This window comes from Rhinatrema bivittatum, chromosome 1 (assembly GCF_901001135.1).
Source record: "Rhinatrema bivittatum chromosome 1, aRhiBiv1.1, whole genome shotgun sequence".
Taxonomy (NCBI): domain Eukaryota; kingdom Metazoa; phylum Chordata; class Amphibia; order Gymnophiona; family Rhinatrematidae; genus Rhinatrema; species Rhinatrema bivittatum.
In genome coordinates this window covers 239,604,226-239,618,535 of record NC_042615.1, presented here as the reverse complement: position 1 = coordinate 239,618,535, position 14,310 = coordinate 239,604,226, and the positions used below count along the sequence as shown (strand labels likewise).

The following is a 14,310-nucleotide window of genomic DNA, read 5'->3' as shown; positions in this document are numbered from 1 at the left end:
CCCAGCATTCTTCTGGCTTTAGCTATCGCCTTGTCACATTGTTTCGCCGACTTCAGATCATTAGACACCATCACCCCAAGGTCTCTCTCCTGCTCCGTGCACATCAGCCTTTCTCCCCCCATCGAATACAGTTCATTCGGATTTCCACTCCCCATATGCATGACTTTGCACTTCTTGGCATTGAATGTCAGCTGCCATGTCTTCGACCACTCTTCCATCTTCCTTAAATCCCGTCTCATTCTCTCCACTCCTTCCGGCGTGTCCACTCTGTTGCAGATCTTAGTGTCATCCGCAAAAAGACATACCTTACCTTCTATCCCTTCCGCAATGTCGCTCACAAAGATATTGAAAAGGACCGGTCCCAACACCGATCCCTGCGGTACAACCGCTTAAAACCGCTCTCTCTTCAGAGAGAGTTCCATTTACCATCACACATTGTCTTCTGTCCGTCAACCAGTTTGCAATCCAGGCCACCACCTCGGCACTCACTCCTAAGCTTCTCATTTTATTCACCAGTCTCCTGTGCGGGACAGTGTCAAAAGCTTTGCTGAAATCCAAGTAGATGACATCGAGCGCTCTTCCTCGATCCAATTCCTTGGTTACCCAGTCAAAAAAGTCAATCAGATTTGTCTGACAGGATCTTCCAATGGTGAATCCATGCTGCCTCTGGTCCAGCAATTCTCCCGACTGTAGATAGTTCACTATTCTCTCTTTCAACAGTGACTCCATTACTTTTCCCACCACCGAAGTGAGGCTAACCGGTCTGTAGTTACCAGCCTCTTCTCTGTTCCCACTCTTGTGAAGCGGGACCACCACCGCTCTCCTCCAATCATTCGGCACCACTCCCGTTTCTAGGGATCTATTGAATAGGTCACACAGCGGACCTGCCAGCACATCTCTGAGCTCCCTCAGTATTCTGGGATGAACTTCATCAGGCCCCATGGCTTTGTCCACTTTCAGTTTCACCAGCTCTTCCCATACATTTTCTACTGTAAATGGAGTTACATCTACTCCATTCCCCTCCAGTTTCTTGTTAACTAGTGTCGGTCCTTCTCCAGGGTCCTCTTTAGTGAACACAGAACTGAAGTATTCATTTAATATTTCTGCCATTTCTTCGTCTCTCTCCACGCATTGATCCTTTCCACCTTTCAATTTCACTATACCACTTTGAACTTTTCTCTTTTCACTGATATATCTGAAAAATGTTTTGTTACCACTCTTTACCTCTTTGGCAATCCTCTCTTCCGCTTGACTTTTTGCCATCTTGATTAATTTCTTCGTCTCCCTCAGTTCTACCAGATATTCTTCTTTGTGTAAGCAGTAGCTTACCAAAAATGGTTCTTACCGCTCACTTGCAAGCTCTGTACCATGGCCAAGCTTCCTGCAATGTTTTTTTTTTTCATTAATTTGACAAAGCAGGCAGTTAACTCTAAGTCAGAAGGAGAGATGCAGGAGAAGTAGGATGACCTGGGGGGGGGGGGGGGGAAAGGGGAGAGACAGTGTAGGAGGGCAAAGACGACCACATAGCTTAACCCAAAACAGAAAAATTCTGGAAGCCCCCCTGGCCGAGAATGTGCTTATGTAAGAAAGGGAGCATCAGGCTTTCATCTCTGCAGCTGTGTTTTGTTTTTTTACATTTTTTTTTTTACACAGCTTCTAATACCAGGGCAATGCTGAACTGAAGGAGAGCAAGTCTCACTTCAGGAGCTGCTACTAATCCACTTTTCCTGATTAGCCTAGCCAGGCCTTATTCCATTGTGATGCACACTATCTACCATCTGCTGGAGACAGAATTCTGGCAGGCTGAGGTCAGCACAGATGATTCTAAGGGGTGATATCAGCAGGCCTGTTATTCTGTCTCATCTGCTGGTTGGTGGTCATAACCCATTTGGTCTGGACTGGTCTTACTGAATGAGGAGGAAATTAAGATTTAAAAAAAAAAAGTTTACCTAAAAGGCAAATTGCTAAGTCATTCAAAAATGTCAGTCCGTCACAGCAGAAGAAAACCAGACTCACAATTACAATTAGAGGACATCCGCACTTGCTGAGAGACTTCTAAACCTCTCTTAGCTCATAGAACATGTTTCACATTGCCCATTTGTGTGGCTGAAATTAGTCCTGCTTATCCACAGAGAATACACTTTTTACTAGGCAAATTCCACAAATCCCTTTAAAACTCTTGCAAAATTTAAAGCACCTGTGGCTAGTCAAGTGAAAAAATGTTTGCTAGATTGCACAATGCGTCATACTTAAGGAAGCCCTGAAAAAAACAAAAATTTATTCTTCTCACTAGAGGATGTAAGGGACATTCATGTTTTGATAGCCACAAAAGAGCATGCAACTATTTGACTAATACATGTTATCCATTCCAGCAGGTGGTCTCCCCTTGCTGGATGGGGATATAAATTCTGAATCCAAGAGCTTCTAATGACTTGCACAGCATGTAAGGTAACCTTAATTACCTCAGACGTAGTCTTCTTTTGTTTGACTTTGCCATTTCTTTCATTCTCCAAAGACTTTCTTTTTGTTCCACGAGCTTTAGTTTTACCTGCAACATTTATAAAGCTTAAATTTAAAGTCACAACTGAAGGTAAGCATAAAAATGCTTGGTGTTCAAAGCAAAGCTAGTCAACAAATTATGAAAAGAAAGAAACTGACCCTGAGCAGCTACAACCTGGGCTACAAGACTCAGACTCTGAGCCTCCCACTGAAAGAAGGTTTTACAGTGAAAGCTGGGTTTCCTTATAATGGCAGGTAAGTAGTCTCTTGAGGAATACCCCAACTGCACACAAAGGTAAGACCAAGCTTTCTGTAGCGGATCTATTAATACATTGTTTCGTAGTGCTGGCAGCAGCTGCCTCACTCTGGTATGAAGAACATGAGGATGAGCTGGGGCTATAAGATTCTTTTCAAACTCCAGAGGTGTAAAATGTGAGGTATCTAAGATCCAATCTGACATGCTGTAGCAGACACCATATTTTTCCATATTAGGGATACCCAAGCCTCCCACTCTCCAACCACCTAGCATCTTACTAAAAAGGGATCCTAGCCTGCTTCCCTGCCAAAAAAAACCCAGTAAAGCATAGCATGGCCCAGCTTTATCTCCCTCTTTTACAACAGGGAGCATTTGCAGCGCATACAGCCACTGTGGCCATAAGATTTATTTATTTATTTATTTATTTAATTTTATATACCGGCAACCGTTTGCACATCGTGCCGGTTTACAGATAACTTACAACAATGGATATATAGGCAAAGCCTTTACAAGGAACAGTGTTTAACATAGCTCAGAAAACAGAGCAAAAACTAAAAACTAGCAAACTTGTGGAAAGAGGGGTAGGGGTGGTCGAGACAGGGGAGGGGGCAGGGGGGAGGGTGGGTGGGTGAAAACAGGTACAAAAGGAGTAATATGTACAGGTACAAGAGGAGTAATATGTACAGGGGTCGAGAGATTATTGACGTATACATAGGTTATATTATCATTTTAAATAAATCATTTTAAATAAATCTGCTGAACCAGTAAGTCAGTGGTAAACTGTTCCAGGCCAGAAATATATTCATATTATTTAATAGGGGAAGAATATTTACATTGTATATGTTACGATACATAGGAAGCACTATCCCTACATATCTAAGAGTCCGCAGCCCAAAGACAGAAGATTGTACTGCATTAAGACTGACTGAAGCATGAGAGACCATAGCTTCAGACTTATGGAGATTAAGCTTAAAACTAGGGAAAAGAACTAAAAAGCATAAATTCTCCCATCAATTCAGCCAAAGATGCATGAGGGTTGCAGAAGTAGACAAGCAAATCTGCAAAGGGCACTATTTTGAACATTTTGCCCACCAATCCACTCGTAATATTTGTATTGAACTGAATGGTTCATATAAAAGTTTCAGGGACAAGAACAGTGGAGAAAGATGACAACCTTATGTCCCCCTCTGCAAGAAAACTTCACTAATGGGATGACCATTTACCAAAATTTGCATTATGGGTTAGATATATACAAATATTAAGGAAAGGTTGGTGAAGGGGGAGGGAAGGATTATCAGGATTTTTGGTTTATAGAAGATCTGTTTCTAGTGTTATCCATCTCTGGGAGATTGTTTTGGCATGATCAGAATAGTATGGGTTAAAGCACCTGTTTTTCTTACTAGCTTTACTTTGTTATTAGATCTACCTAATGGGGGACAAGAGAAATGTGTATTGGGAATCTCTTTTTCTACTCCTACTTCTTCATAAACAGTCTTTGGCAGGGTGGTAAAGGGAGGAAAAATGTAAAATACATTACTTGGTTCATTGTAACTGTTTTATATTTTGCTTGATATACATAAGAAATCAATGTATGTTGGGCATTTGTTTGCTTGCTTCTTTCAATAAACAGTTTAAACAAACTTAAATTTGCTTTTTTTTTTATCCTTCACACAACACAGCTTTCAAATAAACATGACTTACCACACTGCTCCTGGTTATCACATACAATTTCAATATGAATCAAAGCTGGATCAACTATTTTCAAAGCAGGAACCTTAAATAAAAAGAAAACTCATATGTAGAACTTCAAGACATTAAAGCTTTTACTTTGAACTCAGTAAAGTCAGTATTTTATTTACATTTGTAAAAGCCCTCCTAGAAGTACAACTGTTCAGATCTAGAAGCCGTCCTGGAAAAGAGCAACTTGGATGAAGTGGCTGTAACAGACATAGTACACAAAATCACAGATGGTATATAGATAAACTGGGCTGCTAAATATTCAATAAGGATAGGCTAGGAAGAGGAGTGGTACTATATATTTTAAAACACTAATATTAAAGCAATTCAACTATGCAGGACTTACAAGGCAAGAAGGCAGCATTACAGGATAATATGGAAAAAATAATGGAACATCTATTCATATTGGTGTAATATATAGACTTCCATCACAGACAGAAGAAAATCAGTTAGATTTAATAGAGGACATTCACAGAATTGCTATAAAGGAAAGATGCTAAGGCTAGGAGATTTCACTCTACCAGGTGTTATTGGGACATCCTGGCTGCACTGTCTTCTAAAGCAGGAAGATCCTGGATTCTCTGCACAAGAACTGTTCTGTTAACTGGTAATGGAATCCATATGGGAAACAGCGATACTGCAGCTGGTGCTTACCAATGGGGAGAGTTTCTTATGTTAGTGTATGATCACTTGGGATCCCGTGATCACCGGATGGTGTGGCTCAGTAAGAGCATAAGCAGAAATGGGTCATTCAAAGGCAAATATCCTAGACTTCTAGAAACTAACTGCTAAAATAGGGGCAGTATATTCAAGGACAAGTAGATAAGAAGTGAGCAAAGCTAAAAGGTCATGCCCCCTACCAGCAAATAGCAAGAGCATTTTTCCTTGTGACATCACCATTACTTACAGGATGTGCAGCACAGAGAAAACTAGTATTCCTATGATAAAGCACTGAACAGATCATGAAACATGAAAAACATCCAATTGCTAAAAACTTTAAAAACTGTGAAAGATCTTCTTAGACCAGACTATCTTTCCGCACCTTGAGGAACAAAAGGAACAAAACACATCAGAATGGGTGGACAGGAGATATTTGATGAAATCTTGACAAAAGGGAAAGCACAGTTTCCCGTCGATAGCAGGGCTGAATTAGCCATGCTGTCATGGGATCTGTCAATCAGGCCCAGGAGGCGGAGCTTGTCAAAGCAGAGAACAGAGCTTTGCTCTCTGCGGCTGCGCATGTGTTCCCGCACAGGAAAGTAATGGAATCTTCTCAGTCTGTTTTTTCCACGAGCGGGAACGCACGCAGAGCTATTTTCTCCTCAGTTTAAAAACAGAAAAGAATTAAAATGTCAAAGTAAGGGTTTAAACCCTGCAGTTGCGGGAAAGTAATGTCGATCACGGACGGACATGATCAATGTTACAGGTGTCTAGGACCAAATCACAATCAGGTAGATTGTGAATTTTGCTCTAAAATGTCACTGATAGTAAAGTATCCGGAATCGATGGGGGAAAAAAAAGACTCCAAAGAGTACTCACCGAACGGGATGTCAAAGGGAGACCCGAGAGGGAATATTTCTGACAAATATGATTATTATTAATATTCCGTAAGGAAAAAATAGTGAGAAATCTCAGAGCTCCTTCAATGCGAGGCTAAAAGCAACGCGGAAAAAAAAAAAGAGACTGAAGGGAGACCCCTGTGGCTGCAGGGGTCATGGCATGTTGGACATGCTCAGTGGGCTCAGTGTGCCAGTCAAAAGTTTCTAGAAACTTTGACAGAAGTTTTTCCGTGAGAGGGCTCCATCGATGATGTCACCCATATGTGAGGACTACCATCCTGCTTGTCCTGGGTCTAAAGTTTTTTTTCCATCCGCTGGCAGCAGAAGAGGAGACAACCCACTGGTCTGGTAGACACACTGAGGAACATCATGGCTCATTCTACTCTGACACGAGGAAGTAATGGCTCCTAAAAGCTAGACAACAAATATATTATGTTGGTTCAATAAAAACGTTATTTGTTTTTGTTAACCTTGATTTCCATCTAAGAGTTTTAGTATGAACTAGCTTAATATTAGTATAATCACAAATTTACACTTTTGCATAAACTTCTTTCTTCCCAGCTCAGCAAGATGTGATGCAGAAAAGCAAGTTTGCTTACCGTAAACGATGTTTCCGTAGATAGCAGGATGAATTAGCCATGCTGTATGGAAACTGTCAATCAGGGCCCGGGAGGCAGAGCTTCATAGCAGAGTGAAGATCTTTGATCCTCTGCGGCTGCGCGTGGGTTCCCGCGCAGGAATCAACGGTTCTCCTCAGTCTGTAATTAAGCTTGAGCGTAGCGGGGAAGCCGCGGGGAAGCCACGACTGCCAGGGGGTGGGTGGGTCAGCATGGCTAATTCATCCTATCTACGGAAACATAGTTTACGGTAAGCAAACTTGCTTTTTCCCATCGATAGCAGGGCTGAATTAGCCATGCTGTATGGGAGTCCCAAGCTCCCGTACACGCTGTATTTATATCTTCTTAGCATGCGCAATATTTTGGTAGTTGTGGAATTACTTAGAGATGGTGTGCAGAATGGATTGTCCCAGTGTTGCATCTCCTGCAGATTGTTTATCTATGCAGTAGTGGGTTGTGAAGGTATGCAGCGAAGACCAAGTGGCTGCTTTACAGATGTCCACTGGCTGAACATTCTGTAGATGTGCTATCGATGTTGCCATAGCCCGTAGTTGATGGGCCTTTGGCAGTGAAGGAAGTGCGGTTCCCTTCTTGGAATAGCAATACTGGATGCATTGTACAATCCAACTGGAGATTGTACGTTTTGCTACTGGCAGCCCAGGAGCATTCGGGCTGAATGATACAAATAGTTGAGATGTCCTATTGAGAGAATGTGTTCGCTAACCCTGCGCGCACAGGTTATGGTAACTAAAAACACTGCCTTCCAGGTGAGATAGCAAATGTTGCTTACCTGATGTAACAGGTGTTCACAGGACAGCAGGATGTTAGTCCTCACAAATGGGTGACATCGAGGATGGAGCCCAACCACGGAAAACTTCTGTCAAAGTTTCAGGAACTTTGACTGGCCCCTACTGGGCATGCCCAGCACGGCACTAACCCTGCAGCCAGCAGGGGTCTCCCTTCAGTCTTGTTTCAAAGCTACAGGCAGTGCCGAAAATAAAATAAAAACGAACCCAACACCGCGGGGTGGTGGGCGGGTTTCGTGAGGACTAACATCCTGCTGTCCGGTGAGAATACCTGTTACATCAGGTAAGCAACATTTGCTTTCCCACAGGACAAGCAGGATGGTTGTCCTCACAAATGGGTGAGTACCGAGCTGAGGATCTCCTAACATGCACCAAATGTACCCAACGGCATGCAACAGGCACAACAACTGGGGTGGAATTTGGTAGAGGGCATCCGCACCCTACCAGGAAGGTGGAAGGGTGTTGGTACCTCATGTTGGAAAAAGGTTACGCAAGACAGATTGGCCGAAGATGGAATCCTGTCTTCCAGCTTTGTCCAAACAGTAGTGGGCTGCAAATGTATGGAGGGAACTCCAGGTTGCACCCTTGCAGATGTCAGGAAGCGGCACCGATCGAAGGTGTGCTACTGAAGTCGCCATGGCCCTCACAGTGTGCGCTTTAACACGGTCTTGAAATGGAATGCCAGCTTGCTGATAACAGAAGGAGATGCAATCCGCCAACCAGGAGGAAAGAGCCTGCTTACCCACAGGTTGCCCTAACTTGTTAGGATGGAAAGAGACGAATAATTGAGTGCTCTTCCTGTGGGCAACTGTACGGTCTAGATAGAAAGCTAGAGCCCGTTTACAGTCTAGGGTATGCAGAGTCTGTTCCCCGGAGTTGGAGTGGGGCCTGGGAAAGAAGATAGGTAGTATGATGGATTGATTAATATGAAACTCCAAAACTACCTTAGGTAAAAATTTAGGGTGAGTGCAGAGTACCGCCCGGTCCTGCAGGAGTTTAGTGTAAGGCGGATAGGTAACTAGGGCCTGTAATTCACTAACCCTGCGAGCTGAAGTGATAGCCAAAAGGAATAACACTTTCCATGTGAGATATTTTAAGTCACAGGAGTAAAGAGGTTCGAAAGGTGGTTTCATAAGGCGACCAAGAACCAGGTTAAGGTCCCAAGATGGGGCCGGAGGACGTAAAGGTGGCTTCAAATGGAGCAATCCTTTAAGAAAACGTGTAACAAGGGGTTGTGCTAAAATAGGAACACCCCCGATACCTTTATGGAAGGCTGCTACCGCACTGACATGCATTCTAATGGAAGAGGTCTTTAGACCTGATTCTGATAGATGCCAGAGATAGTCCAAGAATTTAGAAATTGGACAGGAAAGGGGATCAAGGGACTGAGAAGTGCACCATGATGTATACCTTTTCCATTTGTAGGAATAAGATTTCCTTGTGGAAGGCTTTCGTGAAGCCTTCCGGACACGAGAAACTGAATCCGAAAGGTCAAACGGTTGAAGGACTAACCTTTCAACATCCATGCCGTCAGGGACAAGGCTTGGAGGTTGGGATGGAGGAGGCATCCGTCGTTTTGAGTGATCAGATGCGGGTCCTTTCCCAGAGGAATGTGCCTGCGGATGGAGAGATCCTGGAGTATGGGAAACCACACTTGGCGTGGCCAGTGCGGTGCTATCAGGATCATTGTTCCCCTGTCCTGACGCAGCTTCACGAGAGTCTTCGACAGAAGAGGAAGTGGAGGGAATGCATAGAGCAGACCAGTTGTCCACGTGAAGGAGAATGCATCCCTCGGCCGAGAGTGCTGGCTCCGAATGAGAGAGCAGTAATTGTCCACTTTGAGGTTCTGAGGGGACCCAAAGAGGTCTATGTGGGGATAACCCCATTTGTGAAACAGAGAGGTCGCTACCAAGGGGTCGAGTGACCACTCGTGTGGTTGGAAGACACGGCTCAGCTGGTCTGCCAATACATTGTCTACTCCCGGCAGGTAGGTGGCCCTGAGGTACATAGAGTGGGAAAGGGCTTCTGCCCAAATCTGCACAGCTTCCTGACACAGAAGGAAGGAGCCTGTGCCTCCCTGCTTGTTTATGTACCACATGGCCACTTGGTTGTCCGTCTGAATTAAGATTGTGTGGTTTGATAGGCAATCTTGAAAGGTCCTGAGAGCATATCGGATTGCTCTCAGTTCCAGGAAATTTATCTGGTGTTTGGCTTCCTCTGGTGACCAGAACCCTTGAGTTTGTAAATTGTTACATGGGCTCCCCAACCGATGTTGGAAGCATCGGTGGTGAGGAGTACTTGGGGATCTGGTGGAAGAAAAGGCAAGCCCTGTAGGAGATTGGATTGATTTGTCCACCAGGCAAGAGACAGACGGAGTGCATCGGTGACGCGAACAATGGAGGACAGAGGCTGAACAGCTTGTGTCCATTGCAGTCTCAGAGTCCATTGCGTGATTCTCATGGCCAGACGGGCCATGGGAGTCACATAAACTGAGGAGGCCATGTGTCCCAGTAGATTGAGGAATTGGCGAGCTGTAGCTGTGGGTTGAGACTGCACCTGGCGAGCTAGGGACACAAGGGTTTGAACCAGTGGATGAGGAAGGAAGGCTTTTGCTTGTAAGGTGTCCAAGTCTGCCCCAATGAAGGATAAGGTCTGAGATGGGACTAAGTAGGATTTGTTGTAATTGACAAGAAACCCTAGAGAAAGCAGAGTTTGAATTGTTAGGGTCAGGGTGGACCAAGCTATCTGCTGGGTTGGGGCCCTGATTAACCAATCGTCCAGGTAGGGGTAGACGTGGACACCTGCCTTCCTCAGAAAGGCTGCCACTACCACGAGGCATTTGGTAAAAACTCGTGGTGCGGATGCCAAGCCGAAAGGTAGCACACGATATTGGTAATGATTGCGGCCTACTAGAAAACGCAGATATTTGCGATGAGATTGCGTGATCGCAATGTGGGTATATGCGTCTTTGAGGTCTAAAGAGCAGAGCCAATCCCCTCTTTGCAGCAGAGGGAGAAGCGAGCCCAGGGTTACCATCTTGAACTTCTCCTTGTAAAGGTACTTGTTGAGGGCCCGTAGGTCCAAGATGGGACGAAGTCCCCCTGACTTTTTTGGGATCAGGAAGTACCTGGAGTAGAACCCTAGTCCTTTTTGTAAGAGAGGAACGGGTTCTATAGTGTTTGACTGTAGGAGAAGAGAGACTTCCTGCTCTAAAAGAACAGAGTGATCAGTGAGTCTCCACGCCTGCAGGGGTGGGGAGTCGGGAGGTAGAGTCATGAAGTTCAGATGGTAACCCTGTGGTAATATGACGCCACTTTTCTAGAAAGTGGCACAGCCGACCTCCTACTGGTATGGCTGGAAGAGGGGTTTGGCAAGTGCTCTCTAAATGGCAGTCAAAAACCCGCCGCAGGGCCAGGTTGTGGAGCTGGTGCGGGCTTTTGTTTACGAGACTGGCGAGGTTGAGTTTTATGGTATGACCTCGCAGGCCTAGCCTTGGTTAGTGGAGGATAGTACTTCCGTGGCCGGAAGAAAGACTTTTTGGAGTCTTTTCTAAACGGCTGTTTAGAAGGCAAGTCAGGAGGAATGGATGAGAGCTGTTTAAGTGTCTCATGATGATCCTTTAGTTCAGCAACAATTTGTTGAATTTGCTCACCAAACAAGTTATCCCCTAGACAAGGCAAGTCAGAGAGCCTGTCTTGAACCTCCGGGCGAAGGTCAGATGACTTGAGCCAAGCCCAGCGTCTAGCAGAGATAGCCGTAGCAGAAAGTCTAGTGGAAGCATCAAATATGTCATAAGCTGTTCTTATTTCATGCTTCCCAGCTTCAAATCCTTTATTTAGTAGGGATTGAAACTATGGCTGGAACTGTTCTGGTAAGGCATCTGAGAACTCCTGCATTTGTTTAAGGATGACTATTATATTGAGTCATATACAGCTGATAAGAAGCTATTCTAGAAATCAGCATGGCTCCCTGGTATACCTTCCTACCTATACTATCTAGGAATTTATTTTCCTTAGTAGGAGGTATGGAAGAATGTGGCTTTACTCGTTTAGCTTTCTTTTGAGCTGATTCTACCACAACAGAATGATGGTCCAATTGTGGTTTCTGAAAGCCAGGTGCTGACTGCACCAGGTAGGTAGAGTCAGCTTTTTTATTTACCGGAGCAACAGATCCAGGAGATTCCCAATTCTTTTTGAAAAGGTCTAGAAAAACCTGATGAATTGGAATAGAAGTGATGACCTTAGGGGCATCCAGGAATTGGAGCAATTCCATCATCTGGTGCCTGTCATCTTGTTCAGATTGAAGCTGGAAAGGGACCAACTCCGACATGTCCTTCACAAAGTTTATGAAAGAGAGGTCCTCAGGGGGAGAACGCTTTCTACTCTCCGGAGGAGAGTGTGGTGAAGGCAAATCATCAGTGTCAGTCGAGGTATCATCAACCCAAGTGTCATAAGGATCAGGTGGATGACCCTTAGGACCATGAGGTGGCTGTGTACCTGAAGGCCCCGGTTGAGGCTCTGAGAAACTCGAAGGAATCACCGGGGGCATCGAGAATGTCCTCGGTGGAATCGATGCCGGTATTGGTATCGATGCCGGCATCGAAGGAACCGGTGTCGGCATCGAGGGAATCTGTGTCGGCATCGGAATCCTCGATGGAGCTGATGTGCGTATCGCCCCCGAGGAATGTATCGGTGGCGAGGGACGACAAGGCACCGATGGAACTATCCCCGAAGGGGGAATTCGATACGGTGTTTCTCCACCTGATGAGAATGCTGTCGGTGATCCGGGTATTGCCGGTGGAAGGGCATTCATGAGTGCTTCCATCCGGGCAAGCAGCGGTGCCAGTGCTGCTGGAATCGGATCGGTGACCGGTTCCACTCTCGGTGCCGGAGGAGTCTGGAACCGTAGTAACGCCTTGTCGATGGCCTCCTGGACCAGCCGGTCCAGTTCTGCCCGGAGACCTGGGGTAACAAGACCCGGCTCGACGGGAGAGGGAGAGGGAAGCTGAGGCTGAGCCGGAGGGACCACCGTTACCAGTGGAATCGCGGCTCCCAAACCCCGGAGGGGTGAGGGTTGCCTCGGTGTCTGCGAGACAGTAGTGGACGGTGCCACTTCTGGTTGAGACTTCTTTGGCGGAGGCTCGGACGGTACGGAGGTCGATGACAGATTCCTCGACGGGCCGAGACTTATGACGTCGATGGCGATGTTTCTCCTTCCGATCCCCTCGATGATCAGGGGAAGGGACAGGAGTCGATGGCCGTGAAGTCGTCAATGGCGGACGGTCACCGGAGGGCTGTCTATGGCAATGAGACTTCGAAGGTGCCGGTTCCGATGACGTCGATGCAATCGATGGCGTTGGGGTCCGAGCATGGAAGAGGAGTCCCATCTTTTCCATTCTGGCTTTGCGACCTTTTGGAGTCATTAGGGCACATTTGGTGCAAGTCAGGACATCATGCTCGCTTCCTAGGCACAAAACACAGACTCTGTGGGTCTGTGATTGACATAGTTCGGGTACAGTCCGGACATCGACGGAAACCCGACGCCATGGCCATAGGCCAAAAATTTAGCCGCGGGACTGTCGACTGCCAAACTAGACTGTAGTCGACCAAACGACGGCAAAAACTTACCGACGTTCCGCGGATGAAAAAATTTGAAGGGGGAGACCCCTGAGGGGCAAATTTTCTTCAGAAATTTTTAATTGAAGAATTCCTGTCAGGAACGTGGTTTAGAGCTCTTTGACCGTGTGGCTACTGCTGCGCGGAAAAAAGAAGACTGAAGGGAGACCCCTGCTGGCTGCAGGGTTAGTGCCATGCTGGGCATGCCCAGTAGGGGCCAGTCAAAGTTCCTGAAACTTTGACAGAAGTTTTCCGTGGTTGGGCTCCATCCTCGATGTCACCCATTTGTGAGGACAACCATCCTTCTTGTCCTGTGAGAAATTTCATGTGTGCAGATTCCATGGGTTCAAATGGAGGCAGCATCAGTTGTTCAAGAAGTTAAGATTCCAAGGTATCGGTGGTTTAGACACCGGTGGGCGTAGGTGCAGAAGACCTTTGAGGAATCTAGATAGTAGCGGGTGTTCCGCCACCGAGTGGTTATCAAGAGGTCTATGATAAGCTGCAATCGCACTAAGATGCACTCGGATAGAAGAGGTTGCCAACCCTGACTCATAGAGAGACTGTAGATAGTCTAGCAAGGATGCTGGCGAATAGTCTATGGGTGACATATCCCTTTCGCTACACCAGGTAGCGTAAACGTTTCCACTTGAAGGAGTAACTTCTTCTGGTGGATGGTTTCCGAGACTCGAGAAGAATGGTTTGTACCGTGTGAGAAACCCCTTGTTCGGTTAATAATGCCCGCTCAATCTCCACGCAGTCAGATGGAGGGAGGAGAGGAGCGGGTGAATGAGTAGGCCATCGTCCTGGAGTAGAAGGTCTGGACGGTCTGGGAAGCGGATTGGGGTTGCTGTTGACAGATGTAAGAGATAGCTGTACCATGGTTGCCGAGGCCAAGCTGGCGCAATGAAAATGAGTTGACTGCCGTCCGCGATGCATTTTTGTATTGTCTTCGTGAGTAATGGAATCGGCGGAAAGGCATATAGAAGAGTTGACGCCCAAGGAATCAGAAACGCATCCTGAGCTAACCTGGACGGGCTGGGTCGGATGGAACAAAACTTTGGAAGTTGAGTGTTCGCTTCCGTGGCAAATAGGTCTATAGTTGGCGTTCCCCAACTGTTGAAGATTTCCTGAAGAACTTCGGGATTCAATCTCCACTCGTGAGGGTGAAAGATGCAGCTTAGTCTGTCCGCTCTTGTGTTTGCTATCCCAGGCAGATACGTG

The 14,310-nt window shown here is 46.0% G+C and overlaps 1 protein-coding gene across 4 annotated transcripts in view; it reads right to left on the bottom strand.

The window, feature by feature from the left end:
• KDM3A (lysine demethylase 3A) overlaps positions 1-14,310 on the bottom strand; it is a 546,931-nt gene that overhangs the window by 397,914 nt on the left and 134,707 nt on the right. For 3 of the 4 annotated variants that reach the window (XM_029592841.1, XM_029592851.1, XM_029592832.1), the window contains exons 7-9: positions 4,615-4,692; positions 4,457-4,529; positions 2,463-2,548 (exon numbers count right to left, since the gene is read on the bottom strand). In XM_029592841.1, the coding sequence (XP_029448701.1) occupies positions 2,463-2,548; positions 4,457-4,529; positions 4,615-4,692 (237 nt within the window). The remainder of the gene's footprint in view (positions 1-2,462; positions 2,549-4,456; positions 4,530-4,614; positions 4,693-14,310) is intronic. The other variant, XM_029592861.1, reaches the window with a different exon arrangement.